Here is a 21,046-nt window from a genome sequence, read left to right on the forward strand (position 1 = left end):
AGTCACCCAATCAGTTATCTCCTTCTACACACAGATAAATGCATTTTGATTGAAATATAAATGACATATTATTTTATATAAAGCAATTAGGTGTTGGTAAATAAATGTCAGTTACCCACATCTAAACCAGGGGTGTCCAAACTTGGTCCTAGAGGGTGCAGCATATTTTAGTTCCAACCCCAATTAAACACACCTGGACCAGCTAATCAAGCTCTTTCTACGTATATTAAAAACTTCCAGGAAGGTGTGTGGAGCTAAACCATGTAAAACCAAGTTTGGACACCCCTGTACTAAACCCATCTACTTTCCAACACATAAATACATACATTTTGACTCAATATAATTATGTACTTTTTATATAAAGAACGTATGTGTTGGTCTATTAATGTAATTGTTTCTATTTTATAACTGCTGACCACAACTTTTCTGCAACAACACACCTAAAACATCTCTTCTACTGGGTTCACATCACTAAAAAAAGTGCCCTGAGAAATGACACCTGTCTGTGTGGCAGCCCTGGGCTATGTAGCCAATCAGAAACATTGTTGTGTGTTTGCTGACATGTTTTCGGAGGACAGGGGTTTTGGAGAAAAACGGTGTTTCTAGCATGACTATTTTCAATAAATCTTAGGAAAAAAAGCAAACGCTGTAACACAACAATCAGTGTAATCCCTTCAACTAATATTGAGTTTGTGAGTACTGAGTTTGTTTTTCCTTTAAACTAAAATTATATTAAAATGAGTAAGACTCTGACAGTTGAATAGGGTCAGACAGACTTGATCTGATTACCTGTATAACGTGTACATTATTTGATTCCTGATTAGAGGAGGAGGTCAATATACATTGCTCCTAATTATGAACATATGTATGCAAGTATGCAGTATGTAAGTTTGACACCCAATGGTTGAACTAGGTACTAGGAACATTCCTGGATCAAAACAAATGCAAGCGCAGGTTGCCAGACTGAGGAGAGAGTCTGATAATCAAGCCTAAAGGCTGATTTAAACCATGTTCTAAAGCAACAGCACACGATAGAAGGAATATGATCACCTCAGGTACACCTCATGTGCTTTATTCAGTGTTAAATGCTAACAATCGGAGTTTGAATGCCATTTTACATGACATTTATTATCATACTACTGAAAGCAGCTGCAAAACGTTTACCTCAGATCTTGAAAATAAACCGTTTGAAATTCAACTTCAGAACAGTGATACAAAATAAAACACATATCAGTGATTCAGCATGTACATGTATTAATGTAAAGAGGTTTAATATGTATTAACTAGATTATAAACCTTACTATTTCGTGAGTGAGAGCAAATTATGTGCTACTGAATGGCTGTATTTAAATATCTGTATTTAAAGTTGTGTTTTAATCTCATCACATGGTGTGTTGTTAGGACACAGGGTTACAATGTAACCTGCTCACCTATTGTATCTGCTTGTAATATTTATATTATTTGCTAGTTAAACACCTTATGTGGGACTCATTTGCATCTCATTTCAGAGTCTGCTACTGTCCACCAGAGGTCACATTTCAGTCACAGACGCATGCTTTAAGGACATATTTCTTAAATATCTGCAAACATATTATGGTATTTTATGCATAAAAACTTGCATACAGCACCTTTTAAGCAAAAGTTGACCAACAGACTTTGATTAAATGGCAGGTTAAAGCCAACATACTGTAGTTTATTGTTTGAGTAAAGCTCTAATTTTGGTAAGAAACTATTAAAATAGTGTCCCATGTTTTAACAGGCATTACAGAAGGCAGACAGGATGCTGCAGGGGGGTCCAACCTTGCATGACAAGAGGATGCAGTTAAAATTAGCAAAACAGATCAAGTTAGGAAAACAGCTAAAATTGCTTACAGCACCTTTAATTTCCTCTGCATTTCTAATAAAACCAAAATCCAGTGAGTGAGGCTTTATTAAGCCCAGCCTAGTCGGTGTCGGGAAATGAGAGCATCGTTTTTTTGTGATCTCCATGCAGGGAAGCTAAGCTGGGGTAATGTGCCCGAGTTGGTGGGAGACTAATAAAAGCTTCGGACAAACACCTTGAATAGCCTTTCTCACTTGCACTTTTTCCTGTCTGTCTGACAGGAGCCTCTATGGTGTTCAATCAGTTTCCTTAAAACAGATGAAAGTATAGTTAAAATTAGCATACTGTAGGCCTAGTGTGCATCTCAAAAGGGATAACAGTACTTATGGGAACACTATTTGCATAAACATCAGTGTGATCAGATAAACACTGTAAAGCACTATCTAGCACACACAAACTGCCCATATCTGTACACTACAATACCACAACAGTAAGATCTTGATGTAAGCAATCACGTGATGGTCCTATAAAAAATGATTTCCCATGGGACAGGAAGGCTAATTATAAATACAACAGTGACAGTACTAAAATAAGCTTTTACGGCTGTGTTTAGCAGTTTGTGGGCCTATTAACTTTGTGTGAATGAGAAAGGCCTTTATTGCCTCTCCTGTGGTTTTGCGACCAGTTTTAGAGAACAACGCAGAAACGGGGCTCAATTTTTTCTCTTCTACTTGTGAAAGGGTTGCTTCTCACCTACTAACCTGCTTAAATGTATACGAAAATTAGATGTCCTGTCCATGCACATTTATATCTACAAAACACCATGTGTGAATCCTACATTGTTTTAAGAGGACACTCAGTATGAGCCTCTACGAAGGATGATCTTAGGCCTTTAGCACACTATAGAGTAGCTTGTGCAACTGCATAAAGCTGCTTTTTAGCAAATTCATTTTCACTTTATGTTAATTTGGTTCATTCTATAGAGACATTTTCCTGAGACATGTTTTGTTTTGTTTTTTTATGTTGAGCAATATCATAAAGTGACCTGTCTACATGATATCAGGGAGTTTAGATTTCCAGTCTGCCTGCCTGAATTGCCAACTTTAAATCTTCACTTTAAGGTTCTGTCCAACTGTAAACAATGATTAAAATCCAGCCCTCTTAAAATAATCTTTTAAGAAGTGCATTCAACTGGGTTTTAAAAGAACTACAAATACAATAATATAAACCCAATACAGTATACCCCAATCTCTTCTGCCTCAAATCTGTTGATCTCAGCAAGCTTGCCTACCTAGCCAGGTCATTTAACAACATTGCTGGTAAATTTAACTTCTTGGATTAATCAATATCCAATCTCTCTTCAATATAATACTCTGGTTTATGGCCTCATCTGATCACAAGTTTGATTTCTTTTGTTTAAACGAGACTAATAAAAATCATCAGGCTGTTGAACTATTAATTGGTTTGTTCCTCTGGTGTTTTTATCATTTGTAAACACGGTGTCTGGCAATATTTCACAATAAAAAGTATAAAACATTTCAAATAGCTGTGCCTTAGAGCTGCATGATTCTGGCTAAAATGAGAATCACGATTTTCTCATGATTCTTTAGATATAAAATAAAGGTTATTATGAGTGGGCTATTATTATTGTTATTCTCAAACATGTGGTAAAACAGCAATGGGCTTTGTGAAGGTGTACTGTCTGTTAAAATGCTAAATTTTGTATAGACTTGGAATGGTGGACTTGAACAGATTTGAACTTGAACTTTAGATTTGTCCTGGTCATTGATGCTGATGATAATTCTAATGTTGAATCATTGTGTTTAAGACATATGCTTACAATTTGTAATTCTTTGCTTAAAATCTGTCACTGACGTGATTTTCATGAATCCAGAAGAATGAGTGGATACTGTTGCATTTCGGCGGGTTTTGGATACTTTTTGGGCTGGAATCAGTCAGCTACATCTGGCAACACTGTGTGCGCTTTCGGTTTGATTTTCACTGCTAAGAGCAGTTCACTTTCCACGCAGCTCCCAAACAATCACTCTGTGCCAGGAACTGAATGCTATTTACAACATCATTACCTGTTATTCACAGCATATGCAGGTTCTGTTCACTAAAGTAAACTTCCTTCAGAGGCACGCACCCGCCTGCCCTTCCTGTGGTAACAGCTGATGGTCAGCTCACGTCACGTGTGATTTTACGGTCGCAAAATCTTTATATGAAGACTCTTTCAACACCATTTGGAGGTGTCCACGTTACTGAACAACGTATGTAAAACAATGTGAAGACTTGTGCGGCCACCATTCTCTCCTGAACTTGAAAATATGATTGACAGAATCGTAGAAATGCTGGATTAAAATCGTCTAGGGGGTCGAATCGAGATTGTGATCTTTTTACGATTAATTTTGCAGCTCTACTGTGCCTGTATTTGCTTTATTCAAATCGTTTGCTAATAAAAATCAACTATATTCTACTCTTGCCACTGTCAACTACCATCCAAAAACCGTTGGACCGTTGAGGTTTTAAACCCTTTTAATGCTTGACACTGCTAGTGTGATTTTTAAATTCACTTTAGTAATAGATCATGCAAAAGGATATTGTTCTCATGTCATCATATATTTAACTTACTCGATCTAAAAGGCACATTCCTGAACTCTTCTGGTATTCTGGAATAAATCTTTAGAACTTTAATGTCTATGATCTGTCTACATCTGTTGATGTCTTGTTGGCACTCACCTTATGGTATTTAAGATTAAGTGGTGTCTTTCTGTCTCATTTTACAGCATCAAAGCTTTTGATATGTTCTTGCTGATGAACTCACTACCCTTTCCAGCAAAGTCGATTTATCTACTGGAGATGGCCTAGTTTCTTATTATGATATGGACTTCATGGGATCTTAGATGATTTTGCCCCTTTGAAAACCCAGACTGTTTTCTTTACCCTCTCTGCTCCTTAAATAACCCCTGAATTATGGCATCTTAAAAGTAAACAATTCATCTAACATATTTTGTTAGTTTTAACCCTCTTTGTTTTCTTTAATAACTGAGATAATTAATTTATCCTAATCTTATGACTTTCTCTCTTTATCTTAAAACCTCAACAATCTTTTATCCAATTTCAAGCTTGCCATTTATTGCTAAAATATTAAAGGAAATAGGTACAGTTTTATAACAAAAAAAACAGTTTTTAAAGATTTCAATATTTTATCATATATCATGTTACAGAAACTGTTCTTGTTATAAATCACTAATAATATGATGAACTTCAGTGAAGATGATACTCGTTTCTGCAGAGTGCAATCTTTAATAGAAATCTTACATAACATCCTCATAGACAGAATAGTTTCTATTTAAAGGTCATAATTTTTTGGTATCTTTCTGTCAAACTTAGTATATACAGCTCAAAAACAAATTCATCCAAGTATTCTCAGGTTAACAGTGGCATTCATCAAGGCTCAGTTTTGGGTCCACTTCAGTTTATTACTTATTAACGATTGCTTGGTCATATTTTTAAATTTTTAAATACTATTCATTTTTGCTGCCTTGATGATGCCACCCAGCTTTACTGGCCTTTCAAGGTCACATGTTGCTTTTTACCTGTTAGGCTCTCAGTTATTTTACTACATATCTTAGGACTGGGCGATTACTGATTATTACTGATATGTGTGTATTCCATACAATATGTGAAGTAGATTGGTTAGTTCTACTTACATAAATCGCAGTGTGCTCTGGGCATTCGGAAAAGTTTATGTTTTTCAACTAGGTGTACCCAGAAAATTCCTCCATTGGAAATGACAAACTAACACCCCAAGCTTATGGGCACTGCTTTAAAGGCGTGCGCTCAGCAGTCACATTTTAATAAAACTATAGTGCTTCAAACCAAAACTACATAACAAACTTTTTTTATTATCAATATTGACAATGGTGTTCAGTCAATACATACCTATATAGATTTTATCCCTAGCCCTATTATATCTACACTTTTACCCCAATATTCTGCCTTTCCTTTATGGAACTCCCTGTCTACTGATTTTCAAAACAGTGACAATCTTAATACTTTCTAAAAATTAACATTAACAACGACTAAACATGCATAAAGTATTCCGCATCTTCCAGCCTTATATAATTTATTTCTCAAAATGATTCTGTTTTTATTATGTCTGTATGGTGACCGTAAGTGTAGTGAAAGTTGTGTATAAATTAAATGAATTACAACCATTACAGACAGTATTGCAATACCATAAAAAGATTACAAATATGACAGTAAGTCTGCTAGTTTGAGCAAAACCTCCTGCTGAGAGCTAATGCAAATGAATGCAACAACAGAAGTCAATTTCAGATTAAAAAAAAAAAAAAGTTATGCAAAAGGCATCAGTGTCCCTGTCCCTCCCTGCAGAACTAACATGCCTCTTGTCCAGGAGGGTACAGCCATCTGTTGTTTGTTAGGAGGTAGAGAGTTCATGTGACAGTATTTTGCATGTGTGAGAAAGGGGACGAAAGCGAATGGGGGAGGGACGCATAGAGGGTAGAATATGTAAATTCAGACATTAATGGTTTTGTCTGTGACTGACACTTGGGGAAAGACTTTGTATAAGTACTGACGGCAGCTTGGGAAGCACTATTTTGTATGCAGAAAAGAGTGGTGATTAATGAAATAACAGCCTTTTTCTATCCTGACCCCACTTATCTGCATGGATATGGGGGATAGAGTCTGTGGGGGGTTAGGTTAATCCAACAAGAGAGTTCAAGCTCAATGTCATATTAACCCAGTTGAATGCCAAAACATGCTTTCATATAAACAACACAGAGCTCCAGATGTCCAGTGGTTTTAAGAGTATAACCTAGACAATGGAGTCATCATCAATAGACATATCTGAATAAAACACATCTGTTTTGACGTCTGTATGACTAAGAGAATGTGCTAGTAACCCAGTGACACACTGGAGCCGCTGATATCACACAGGTGAGTCTGAAACTTGGTGTGTGTGGTTTGGCTTGAAGGAACAAGGTGTATTTTTGTGTCATAAACTTAGACATGTAATAAAACAAACTGACTGTGTCCCTTCAAGTAGCAGTTCAACACTTCAAACTTGGACAAAGATGGACTTTTAGAGTACATTTATCTGTTGTGGGTCACGATAGCTTTGGTTTTATTAGCTTTTTTAATTATTACATATTGTCCCTATTAGTAGTTAGGGTTGCACGGTTTACTGGTACTATGGTAGTATCATGATACTATGGCTCCGAAATACTGGCAGTGCTGCTGTAGTTTGTAAACGGTAGTATCGTCATTAAAGGTCTATCTACAATAGATAATGTTGCATGTAGAAAAGTAACTAAAATTCTAACACGTTAGTGTAATAATAGACCATTTTATTTGAATTGTCAGTGGAGCACTTAAAGCTTGCACGTTTTCTGACATTTTGAACGCAAATCTGAATTGGTTCATTTCGGTTTCTCTCAATATGATTTAGTAGCTAAAACCGCAACAATCTCTAAAAAAGAACTACTCACAAAGTGAAATTTTGAATTACTTTGAATTGTTACCTGATAAGACTGAAAAAACAATGGATGGAAAAACCCAAAATAGCAACAGGAAACATTGAAATGATTTTTGAGCACTTTATATAGCCTAATTGTGTTGGAAAAATGCTATTTTGTAATATATTTAATTTGGTATCATTTGTATCGTTATTTTAATGTATTTTTTGTTGGTCAGTTATCTACAAAATTAACAAAAATTGAATAAATTGTGACGTGCAAATAACACTTTTTATAACATATAAAACATAATATTTCTGACAATTTTCTTTATAATTTAGGTTAAGAATTACAGAATCGCAATACTCCTTGGATTTTCAGATTTATGATCTGGGAAGTCATAATATATGATGTCAGATTTGCTCAAATCATTTTGCTAGGAGCCAAATTTAACTTTACTGCAAATAATGATAATAATAATAATAAACATTGCCCATCCACCATAACTTTAAATTTATTTTTGTTTTCCACTCATACTAGCAAGAAGTATTTTTTTTTTTTATATTTATTCTTTGCTTTTATTTGATAGGACAGTGGGATTACATCAAATTAAGTGGGAGTGAGAATAGGGGATGGGAAAAGGAAAGGTCCATGAGCCAGGATTCTAACTAAGGAAACCTTGAGCACTGATTTAACTCGGTTATAATTTGGCACAATAACCACCTGGCTACTGTGTATGCATTCAGTTGAATAATGAATGCACCATAAGTATAATCTATAACTAGTTACTCATGTGATGTCAACCCACCCTATATCTGGGCGATATGGCAGAAATGCAATCTCGATAATTATTTTGCATATTGAATGATAACGATATACATTTCAATATAAGTAACAGATTACAATTGACAATTACAGAATTATGTTAAAAAATGTTTTAATTCAAATAGTAAAAATAATCATCATTAAAATAAACAAACAGTTTAACAGTAATTTCTGCCGGCGGGAAAGTGAATCAAGCTCACTAAACAATACTGGGTGACGTAGCATATCTCTTATATCAACACAATTACAGATTCCTGTTGTTGCATATGTCTGCTGTGTGATTGGCTCTTTGCATTTATCAATTTAAAATAAAAATGTCCATAGCTTATCATGATTATTGACATAAATTATCACGATTCGATATGATATTTTTTATCAGCCCAGCCCTTACCCACTAGATGTCAGTCTATAATAAAAGCTGATTTTATGTATGCGCTGTAGTCTCTGGATCTAGATACTACTTGATACTACTTCTCAAAAAGCCTGTTAATTTGTTCTTATGTAAAACATTTATAATTAGCTAAAAGGTACAGTGTGCACCTCTTAGAATGAAATTGTGTGCCATGCCCTCAAATCAATCAGTGTGCTGCTTCAGTGTTTACTTGATTTTACGTCCCCCCATAGAGGAACATTAATCTCCTGCTGGGCGCTCTAAACCAACATTAACCCCAAACCAAACCCCACTCATCTGGCCAGAGCTGTTAAAACCCAGCTGCCTTGTGTTTGTCAAAGTGGGGTGGGAAAACAAGTCAGAGCATGCTTCTGGATCATAATTAACACACGAATTTAGACAAGCACATGAAATTATAACACGCAACTTTCAATCCATGCTAATTTTAATGGAAAATACTCATAAAAACTATTTATTTGCTTTAAATTTACTTACTCTGGCTTTCCAAGATGTAGGTAATTTTCCTATTCTGTGGGACAGAGGATTTTTAGCCGAAATTGTGGTAACAGGTCATTCAGAATATGCAAATCAATGGCTTTCAGCCATTTAAAAGTAAATACTGTAAAAGCCTTGACAGTCAGGAGCATGTACAGTACGTACACAACAGTCTGGAGTGCAAGCTTGCTGTCACATGACATCACAAACTCACATGTGAACTGATGCTGTTTGTTTACAATAGAGTGGGAGAAAAAATATGTTGTATTGTTCATCACAATGGTACTAGCTCTAATCCTGGATGTGGCAATGCTGGTGCTTGTTGTGAACATGCTCAAGACTGCTTGCCATTATTGTAAATTAAAGGTAACAAAAATATAACTGTTTAATTTCTTGTTTAGACTGGTCATTTCGCTTTGCATGAGCTTTGAATGTAGCTATGGGTACTAATTTTTAGATGTTTGTGTATATTTTTAACTCTCACAGTATTAGTAGCAGTTCACTTGCATTCTGTGAGCCAAGGAACCAATCAAAATCTGCTTTATTATTCGACAGAGGAAAAAAGTCACTTACATCTTGGACAGCACTAAGATTAAGAAATCAATGGCAAATTTTAAATTCTGGTTGAACTATCATAATCTAAATAGCTTCATTACAACTAAAGCATCTAAGACATACTTCCCACATAAAATCATCCAACCAAATATTCAAGACTTTTTATACAATCATCAATATTTTAGTGCATGCCTTCATTTCATAAGCAGTCAAAATAACAACTTTAAGATGTTTTTGATAAAAACACAGAATTTATAACTACACCATGAGCCTTTCCGACATCCACAGTACATTAACTGAAACGACCCGAGGTAACCCGAGATATTCTACTATTATCTACAATTGTTCAAGTTAGTCAAAAATGCTTTATATTTCAATTTCTATGACACCAACACATAATTTGGGTTAGTCTTATGTGAAGGCAGCAAAACGTATCAATGTAGCTTCACCTTCAGATTATTAACGTGTAGCCTAGTTATAGGCTCAAGTCTCAAATACCAGGTCCATTAATCAAAAGATGACACAAAAAACTGCAACAAGTGCATGCAGTGAAATAAAAGGGCACCTTATAAATCAACTCTTAAGGCAATTAAACACGGTCACTCAATGTTAAAGTAAGCAGTAAAAACATCACTTACCCACAACCGTAAAGGCTATAATGAGCCATTTGATATCCATGTTTTCTGCACTGGCGATTAAGTCCAGATATTGCAGAAAATGTAAATGTAGTTATAAATTCCTAGTCGACCCTCAGACCTTCAGAAAGCAGTCCTGATGGAGTTATGAACGCGTGCACCTGTTCGGACCGCGTGAAAGTGCGTGTACCGACTCCTCCACCACAACGATATCAATTTCTCCCGAGTAAGATGCGTCTCGAGCGGTTAAAAGACGGATATCCAGCCCCAAATTTGTTAAGAGACGCTTGGGTGCTTAAATAAAGCCTTTGGGTGGTTTCCCGTGAGAAATGACATCCGCCGTTCACGAATGAATCCGTTATTGTGAGTTGAACGCGGGGATACTGAGCTCTCTCGCGCCGCTCTTCAATCCCCCAGCGCGAGCAGCCCACGCGTGGAGGAGGAGGAGGAGTGAGACCGGTGTTAGTCCAGCTCGCGTCAAAGTGGTCGTGGGTAAACTTGTGATATCTCTTTCTGAGGGATGTGAGCCGACGTGCTGCCCTCGGTGGTTCTTCGCGAAAAGCAATAGGCTACGGTGATGCTGCCGTTCCCGCGATCACCTTCAGCTATTGTCACACGCGCCACAAAAGACGGCAGGCGGCCCAGCCCATCTCTTACTTTCAATCACGAGCGGGGTCTGAGGATATCAGAAGGGGAGGGGGGCACCATAGTAGAGACCACTCGTGCTTTTAGCCACTGTGATGTCCCATTCAAATAAATTCAGTGAGTTTAGAGCGGCTTTTACCACTTTTGTTATCAGTTAGTCGTTGCCTAGATTCAGTTGTCACTAGCGACGGCGCTGTTTAGAAGCGCACATGCAGATAATTAGCTTAATTTTGTTTGACTTTTAAATGTATGCTATATCTATTATTTAAGCGTCTGTTTTATTTATTTACTGGAAATTCCTCGTATTACAATTTAAACAGTGTTATGAATTGACTGACATGCTTTTTTTCTGTCACCCAACCGTAAGTTGTTTACATGTCAAGATAAACGAGTTGGTTTCTTGTAGCTAATATCACTGTTTACATAAACGAGACAGAGGGTGGAAGGTCTAATTAGACAAGGTTGAAATTGTATTTCCTGGCTGGCTGCTGTCCTGCATGCTCTTTCAAACTATCATCACTCCTCCAAAACTAAACTCCGCCCTTTGGCGCAGAGCCAAACTAAACCACTCCTTTTACCAGGTAACAGCTGCCCCCTAGTTTTGAAAAAAAGTCCTTAGAAAAAAAACCGAGAGGGATTTGGATAGAAATGTTTAAGCAAAATGTGTTTGTAACAAGTATCCCCACAGGCGTATCAAATAGCATTAACCATCATTTTTAGATCAAGTTTAATCAACGGGGATGCGTTAACTGATCAATAGTTATAGTAAAGAATAAACAAATTCAATTAAAAATAATTCTTGTTCCACTGAACTTCATGCCAAACAATCTTGTCACAGCTGAATAAATAAAAGCTGTTAATTAACAGTTGCCTGAAGCTCGGGAATCATGGGTGTTTATTTACGCTTTTTAATTGCATTATAGAACTTTGATCTCTTCTCCAACCGTTTTGATGTTGTAAACAAAATTACTTTTATTGCTCGTTTTAGTTTGAAACAATAAATCATATGCAAAATAGGGTAATTAAATATAAATACATACAATTAGACATGAAATGTACCTGCAGCTCATTACACATTTTTTGCAATTTTCATGACCAACCTACAGTAGATTGTCTAAAAAGAAAGCTGTAAACATGCCATTCACTCATTCATTCATTTTTCTTGGGCTTAGACTCTTTATTCATTTGGGGTCACCACAGCAGAATGAACCACCAACTTTAGCATATGTTTTAAGCAGCAGATACCCTTCCAGCTGCTACCCAGTTCTGGGAAACATCCATACACTCTCTGCAACCAATTTAGTTTATTCAATTCACCAGCACATGTCTTTGGACTGTGGGGAAAACCGTAGCACCTAGAGGACACCCACACGAACACGTGGGGAACATGCAAACTCCACACAGAATCAGTGACCTTCTTGCTTGTGAGACAACAGTGCTAACCACAGAGCCACTTTGTCGTCCTGTAAAAAGTCAACACAAGTTGTTGTTTTTTTAAATTGCAGATCAAAATTTGTAAGACAGATTTGTTCAAAGCATAAACAAAACACGACTAGTCTGTTATTTTACACTTTAATTAATGTATTCACTAACATTTACTAATGCATTATTAAAATCCAAATTCATGTTTGTTAACATTAAATGGACTGTGGGTTAATATGAACCAGCAATGGACAACTTTATTTTCATGAACTAACGTTAACAGATGAATAGACACTGTAATAAATGTATTGTTCATTGTTTGTAAATATGTAAATACATTAACTAACACTTATACAACCTTACCTAAATATAAAACTGCAGTAGTATGTTTCAGTATTACTGTTTTGATTGTAAATGTTGATCAAATAAATTCAGCCTTGATGAGCAAGAGATTTCTTTGAAAACAAACAGTTTCTTTGAAAACAAACCGTTGATTGGTGTATATGTGCTGTGTACACCTTGTTAATTAATGTCAACTCAAGCAAGCAGTGCTTGGTTGTAAATGATAACATGAAGTCTGAATTACAAAATCACATTTTGCAGATGTTGTACTTTTGCATTTTAAGGTGGTCATTATCAGATTGCACTTACTTTTTATTAATTACACAATTCTGTATTATTTACACAGTGCCAGCATTGATGTTCCTTCATTTTTTCCTTTAAAAACTATTTTAAATAAGTCTACATTGTTTCCTGATGATCATCTTTTAATATTTAAGGACCATGTTAATGTTATGGAAAATAATGTATAATTTATACTGCTTTCGCAATTGGAAGAAAAGACTCAATCAATTATACCAAATAATATTAGAACAATTGATATTAAAAGTTACTAAACACTGTGACTGTTGGCAGTTTGGTCACAGTGACACGAGCAGGTAAACAAATAATATATCAATTGAAGTTGGGTGTTTTATTTTTATTTGTTTTAAAATAATGAATTGTAGTATTTCTATGAAATGGTGATGCAGTGGCGCAGTAGGTAGTGCAGTCGCCGCACAGCAAGAAGGTCGCTGGTTGGAGCCTCGGCTGGGTCAGTTGGCATTTCTGTGTGGAGTGTGCATGTTCTCCTTGCATTTGTGTGAGTTTCCTCTGGGTGTTCCGCTTTCCTTCTCAGTCCAAAGACATGCGGTACAGGTGAATTATAGGCTAAATTGTTCGTAGTGGATGAGTGTGAATAAGAATGTATGGGTGTTTCCCAGAGATGGGTTGCAGCTGGAAGGGCATGCGCTGTGTAAAAAATATGCTGGATAAGTTGGCGGTTCACTCCGCTGTGGTGACCCCAGATTAATAAAGGGACTAAGCGGAAAAGAAAATGAATGAATGAATTTCTATGAAATAGCACATAACATCCATACAGCTCTTTAACATACATAATCTAATCTCATAAAAAATAATAGCTTTATACAAAAATAACTGTGAACACCTTTATCAAGATTTCACAGACTCTTATTTTGATTAAAAAAATTGTTCAAAATGGATACTAATGTGGACGTACACAGGGAAATAATACTTGCCTGCTTTTAAACTAATAAAAAGCTTATGTAGATAATTATAAAAGATAACCTGCTGATTTACATGCTTCTGTCAGTTAATATCCATTACCATGATTACAACTCATAAGATTTAAAAAATTAAATCATGCTCCCTACCTCCAGTCACTCTGATTTGTAATGTCTCTTTATATTTTTTAAATATAAAACTGCTTCTGTCACCTAAGAAGGAAGGTGCTCATAAATGTTATAAATGTTCATTTATAATTGATTAAAATGATAGTGTTATAACTCACACCCTTTTCCCCCATTAAACCGAAGCCCCTTATTTAAGAAGAATGATCTCATGTTATGCTGAAAGACAAGGTGTAATTGTTAGTTTTCCAGCCCACAAGGACAGTCAGTCCATTGTTATTTCTGCATATACAATACTGTAAATCTTATTATAATTAGGAATTGTTTACCATCACAGTTCTAGTATTTAAAAAAAAAAAAATTAAACCCAATGTAAAGAAACTCTGTTACTGTTATTTTTAGTTATTTTTGATTATGCTGGGTATCTTAGACATTATACTTTTCTCATTATCATAATCATTTAAACAGTAAATCATACATTGTCATTTTACCTTTTGGGTAATGTCAAGACATGGTTTGTTGCTTTTATTCAAAGACATACTAGCAATACTTGGATGTAAAAAACAGAATAAAAAAATCTATATTATGCATGCACAATGTAATTTTGTTCTTGACTTAATGCACAGAAAAAAGACATTAAATAAAATTGAAAAAGTTCATTTTAAAAAAATTTTTAAATGACTATCACAAATATTCATTCCTTCATTTTCCTTCAGCTAAGTCCTTTATTTATCAGGGGTTGCCACAATGGAATGAACTGCCAACTATTCCAGGATATGTTTTACACAGCGGATGCCCTTCTAGCCACAACCCAGTACTAGGAAACTCCCTAGGAAAATAACTTAGTAAGCAGGATGAGTGTAAATAGTATGACAAACTGCAATTTAATAGGTGATAAAAGCTATATGTGTCACAATCATCAGCAATCTCGCCTTTAGATCTAGAGAACTACTGATATGCCTCTGAAATAAGCTACACATTGATTAATCTCACACAGCTGGAAGCTCATCAAAGACTGATTACATAGACTGCTCACATTCTCACTCACATTGCTAAGTCTTTTTCTACTGTAACTTTGTAAAAAAGGTCCCTTGTCTAGTCTTGCCATGTTTTTGACCCTTGCCTTGTTCATAGTTTATGTTTTTTTTTGCTGCCTGCATCGACCTCTTTGCCTGTGATCAAGACCACAACTACACTTTTGGATTGACCTAATGCTTCTGATTGCTCCTTTATTGACTATGGCCTGCCTGACTTTGAGATAATACACCCTTGTTACAATATGCACTATTAATATAAAACATTAGCTTAATATTTTACTTGCTTGAGTAGAAATAATAATTTTAAAAAATCAATGTAGTGGAGATTTTTGTGCTGGAATTTCACTTTTTACTTCTCAATTATTTTTTTCTCTCTTCTGTTTGATTTATTATAACTTTGCAGTTTATAGTACAATTGATCCTTTAAGTTTTTTTCTCCTAGTCCAACCAATTAATATCTGTCAAAACATCCATTTCTGCATGCAAATATGCATGGTTTTCTCACACTGTAAAAGATTGCTTTAAAATTTAGAAGTGCACTGTACATTAACAAGTAAAACTACAGCAAATTTGTAGTTGTTCATTTACAGTAAATGTAACAGTATTATTAGCTTTCAAATTTGGCAGTAATCAAATTATACAGCATTTTTTTACAGTGCAGCTCAGTGGCACTGTTTACATTATGTGCCTCCAATATGGCCCACTGATGACATGTCATGAAAAACACTCTGTTGTCGTACATACATCTAATCTGCAAAGCTGAAGTTCTTGATTTTTATCACTGTTGGCCAGCTGAATGAAGTTTTCCCAGAGGATTTCAGCAGTCCTACTCCAGGCGCCATCATTGTGCCCTCAAGCAAGGCACTTAACTTCTGCATTCGCTATACAAAATCAATTCAAATCCAATCATACTTAAAGGTCAGAGATAAGATTGCTGTCAGTCATTTGTTATAAAGAGAGATGGCTAAGTGTTTTATAATAGATTAAGCGATAAAAATGATAAATTCACCGATGTTTCATTAAAAATTATCTGACATCTCTTTCATTATGAATAACTTGTCAAGTTCTAGGAATTGTTTAATAAAGATAAAATGTTTGCGTGTGGCATCTGAAAAATGTACTGTTAATTTACTCATTTACTTTGTCATCTAAGTTGTGTAACATTTATAACATGCACACACCAAGTGGAAAGCTGTGATGTAAAACATCTCATGGATGTGCATTGCAAAGCTGGACCAAAGCAAGCAGTTGTAGTTTAAAAGTATTCAGAGAAGGTAATGGCAGCTTATTATTGTCATTTTTTGTTTTGTAATTTACATGACAACCCAGACAACAAATAATTTAAAACCACTAGAAATGTCAATAAAAGCTTTGTTGAACTGTAAGAACTGATTCCATGCTGCAATTTAAAAGCATAAAATAAATGTAAAACACTTGTAAATAACAAATACAGAAAACTTCTGTTTCATACAGTTAATGTTTTTACAGTTTAAAAAGATTTCCCTTCTTTGTCGGCTGGTTGTTGAGCCCTACACACTTACAGTAGATGTGCATGTAAAATACTGGGATGTTTTCTTCTTAAAACATACCTTTTCTTTGGCTGAAACAAGTCATAAACTGAGAGGCCCGAGAGTAAGTTCACAATCGAAAATCATTTCGGTTTCCTTGGATTTGTGATTTATAGTTACACTCAACAGCCTTTTAATGGGTACACCTGTCCAACTGCATGTTAACACAAGTTTATAATCTGCCAATCACATGGCAGCAGCCCAATGCATTTAGACATGTAGACATGGTCAAGACGATCTGCTGCAGTTCAAACTGAACATCCGAATGGGGAAGAAAGGTGATTTAAGTGACTATGAATGTGACATGGTTGTTCGTGCCACACGGGCTGGTTTGAGTATTTAAGAAACTGCTGATTTACTTGGATTGTCATGCACACCATCTCTAGGGTTCACAGAAAATGGTCTGAAAAAGAGAAAATATCCAGTTAGTGGCAGTTCTGTCAACGTAAACGTCTTGTTGATGCCAGAGGTCAGAGGAGAATGGCCAGACTGGTTCAAGCTGATAGAAAGGTAACAATAACTCAAATAACCACTCGTAACCGAGGTATGCAGAAGAGCATCCCTGAGAACGCACAACATGTTGAACCTTGAGGTAGATTGTAGGGATTCTTGTTCCTCTAAACTTCCCTGTAATCAGCCTAGTCACCACCACCTGTTTTTTGCTCTATATAAGACTGCTTTGTATCCTGCTCTGTGTTCAGTCCTGAACCCTACCTCTTATTGCCTCGTCCAGTGTCCAGTCAAGTTATTCTCAAGACTTTTTACTTGCTATATTCTTGATTGATTGTTCTGAGACCCTCTATTTTATTTTGTATGTATTTTAGGAAGCTCGGCTTTCTTATTTTTGTTGTACTTTTTCAACCCTGTCTGTAGACTATTGTCTCTCCTTTTTGTCAAATTCTCCTCAGTAAAGACTGTATTATTTTTTGGAATTCATACGATGTGGACTAACTTTGTTTCTCCTCTGCTCTTAGGCCACCACTTGCTGACTTAGCTCATGTAGTAAGAACTATTGCTAACCACACTGTAGACCTGGGTTCGTATTCCCAGTCAGATCATTACACAGATGAGCTACAGCAGCAGAAGACCACACTGGGTGCCACTCCTGTCAGCTAAAAACAGGAAATTGAGGCTACAATTTGCACAGGCTCACATTGGACAAAAGAACATTTTTAAAACGTTGCCTGGTCTGATGAGTCTTGATTTCTGCTGCGACATTCAGATGGTAGAGTTAGAATTTGGCATCAACAACATGAAAGTGTGGAACCATTCTGCCTTGTATCAACGATTCACGATTGGTGTAATGATTTGGTAGATATTTTCTTGGCACACTTTGGGCCCATTAGTACCAATTGAGCATTGTATCAAGTGCCTGAGTATTGTTGCTTACCATGTCCATCCCTTTATGACTACAATGCACCCATCTTCTAATGGCTATTTCCAGCAGGATAATGTGCCATGTAATAAAACGTGAGTCATCTCAAACTGGTTTCTTGAACATGACAATGAGTTCACTGTACTCAAATAGCCTCCACAGTCACCAAATCTGAATCCAATAGAGTACCTTAAGGAAGTGGTGGAACGGGAAATTAGCATCACAGATGTGCAGCTGGCAAATCTGCAGCAACTGCTCGATGCTATCATGTCAATAGGAATCACAATCACTGAGGAATATGTCCAGTACCTTGTTGAATCCATTGCATGAAGGCTTAAGGCAGTTCTGAAGGCAAAAGTTGGTCCAACCTGGTATTAGTAAGGTGTACCTATTAAAATGGCCAGTGAGTGTGTGTCCATTCAAATTGTCTCTTCATCTGTAAGTATTTGGCCAGCTGTGTGATCTGAATCCTCATGAGGCAGCCATTTAATTTGCTTTTATTTGTAGTCTTAATAATATTTTTCAAAAGATTTTGACCTGCATGACACTGAGTGTGCCTTTAAATAGTATGTAATTTAGAGTCGTCTGAATATTTTGAAGCTTTGTAAATATTTGTTAAAGTCTGCTTCTAGATACACACATTATCAACAGTGCTGGGCTTATTAAATCAAAAACTTACACAATCTGTGCAATGAGAGATTATACCTTGAGGCACGTTCAAATACCTTATATTACCTTCCTTATGAAAGCAGATCATCTACTTAAATCCATTCTCAAACCTCAAATGTATAATGCACAAGTGAGGCGTCTGCTTAATAGTTTGAGTCCCATAATGAGCAAAAGAAAAATGGTTTCATGGTCAGTTTTTAAAGCTTTATGCCGACTTCAAGGAGCAACTTAACACAGTGTTGTTGCCTCAGGGAGATAGATTTGCTTAGGCTTTTCATCTGACGTTTGCATATTTTGCAGTGCATTCAAAAAGTAAATAAATCATTCATTTCCTCCATTTGCTGTGTCTCTGGGGCTCTTTTGGGAGCTCATAAGGGATACTGAGCTAAAATGTGAACGCAGTGTTTCTCTCTCCCTTTTCATCTGTTTCCAGTGTGTAATCACATGCACATACAATATCCACACACGTACAAGGATACAATTATACACATTAACAACAACAACAACAACAGCAAAACACAAACATGCATACTTGAATATGTGATTTATGAGAAATTTCCATAGGCACAATGCATTTTATTCTGTAAAAAATATTATTATATTGCCTTATTCTAACCCTAGCCCTTAATCCAACTATCACAGGAAATGTGTGGCCATTTTTAATTGTCACAAGACCTCATTAAGTACCATTTCTAGAATTTTGAATTATGAAAACACAGGGCATGTGCTCATAAAACTCAAAATTGTAATTCTCAGGTCATAGCTTGTAAAACCACTGATCTATGAACATGAAATGACACATAAGAGAGTAATTTACTGTATGAGTCAAAGTAAAAATATTGAAAGAGCACTACATATTCAAGATGTCTTTGACTTTCTGTTTAGCAAAGGCTCCTCTTGCAAATAGAAAGGCTCGTATCTTTAAGCATCAGTAATGAAGTGTCTGATGCTACCAAAAATAGCACTGGCAAGCAGAGTTAAGAGCTGAAAGAGCAAATCATCTTCATCACAGTAATTAAAGTGCAATAAATGCTGCATTAGTTATACGCTTTCTTTCTAGCGGATTGTGTCAGATACAAATTTAGGAAAATAATTAAAGGGGTAGTTCACCCAAAAATGAAAATGATGTTATGTCATTCCAAACCCCTGAGACCTTTGTTAGTTTTCAGAATAAAAAAAGAAACTATTTTAGATGAAATCAAAGAGCTCTCCCTTCCTTCATATACAGAAAGATTTATCCTCAAAACATATCCATATCCCTAAAGTGGTTCAATAGAAATAATAACATAATTTACAAAAATAATAACATGATATACAAGAATACTTTTGATGCAGATAAAATAAAAAAATAATGATGCTATTCAGCAGTTTTTTGTCCTCAGTGTCAGTATAGGGAGCACATTATAGCACTTATAACACGTTAAGTCTTAAAACATTTTAAGTCACAGTTGAGACACATAAATTCTCTTCAAAGTCATCCAAAGTATGTTGCTTTATTTTTGCTGCGGATCACAATCTTATTTCAGAATGGAAACAAATCAATTCTTTCATATTTATATACCAACTAACCACTGTAGTCAGGCCAGCCTGATCTCACAAGAAGATGTGACTGTTTTATGTACTGGCAGAAAAGTGGCTAGTTCGCATACTTTCATTAGTATAAAACTAAATTTTTAAAGGGAGGTGTTCCCCCAAACGCCTGCCCTAAACCCAACCATCTTAGGATGCTTAGGTAATGCTAAAATTTAGGAATAAAATCAAATCCATATGAATTAAGCACTGAATAAAAAAGTTGGCATTAGATTGTTTTGATTTGGATTTATGTAACTCCAAACCAGTTTATTAATGTAAAAGGGATAGCTTACATAAAAATGAAAACTTGCTGTTAATTTACTCACCATCAGGCCACCCAAGATGTACTGTAGTTGACTTGCTTTCTTCAGTGGAAAAGTCAAAAAGATTTTTCACTGAAACTGTCGTCTGGCATCAATGAAAGTAAGTGAGTGCCATCACTTTAAAATAAAAATAAAAACATGTGACAAATGTGAGGGATAATCAATGGCTTGCCATGCGTTAAAGGATTGAAGTACCACAAGACACACTAAAAAAATACACCTGAGAACAAATAGATTTAAAGGTCCAAAGACTGACTATTAAATACACACAAGGTTAATTATATATCAAGATTTAAACAACTGAGATGCAGATGAAATCCAGCGGCAGGTCCTGAGATGGTCTGGCCGATATACAGTTAGGTCCATAAATATTTGGACATTGACACAATTCTAGCATTTTTGGCTCTATACACCAACACAATGGGAAAACTGTTCCAAACAGTTGTTTTGGCCAGGCCTAATGTTTTTGCTATCTCTCTGATGTTTTTTTTTTTTTTTTTCAGACTAATGATGGTTTGCTTGAGAGTTGACAGTAACAGAA

General features: G+C 35.7%; 1 protein-coding gene across 1 annotated transcript in view; it reads right to left on the reverse strand.

The window, feature by feature from the left end:
- igsf3 (immunoglobulin superfamily, member 3) overlaps nt 1-10,249 on the reverse strand; it is a 296,199-nt gene extending 285,950 nt beyond the window's left edge. Inside the window, exon 1 of the mRNA NM_001159666.1 lies at nt 10,210-10,249. Coding sequence (NP_001153138.1) covers nt 10,210-10,249 — 40 coding nt within the window. The remainder of the gene's footprint in view (nt 1-10,209) is intronic.
- Between the last annotated feature and the right edge of the window lie 10,797 nt (nt 10,250-21,046).

This window comes from Danio rerio, chromosome 9, assembly GCF_049306965.1.
Source record: "Danio rerio strain Tuebingen ecotype United States chromosome 9, GRCz12tu, whole genome shotgun sequence".
Taxonomy (NCBI): Eukaryota; Metazoa; Chordata; class Actinopteri; order Cypriniformes; family Danionidae; genus Danio; species Danio rerio.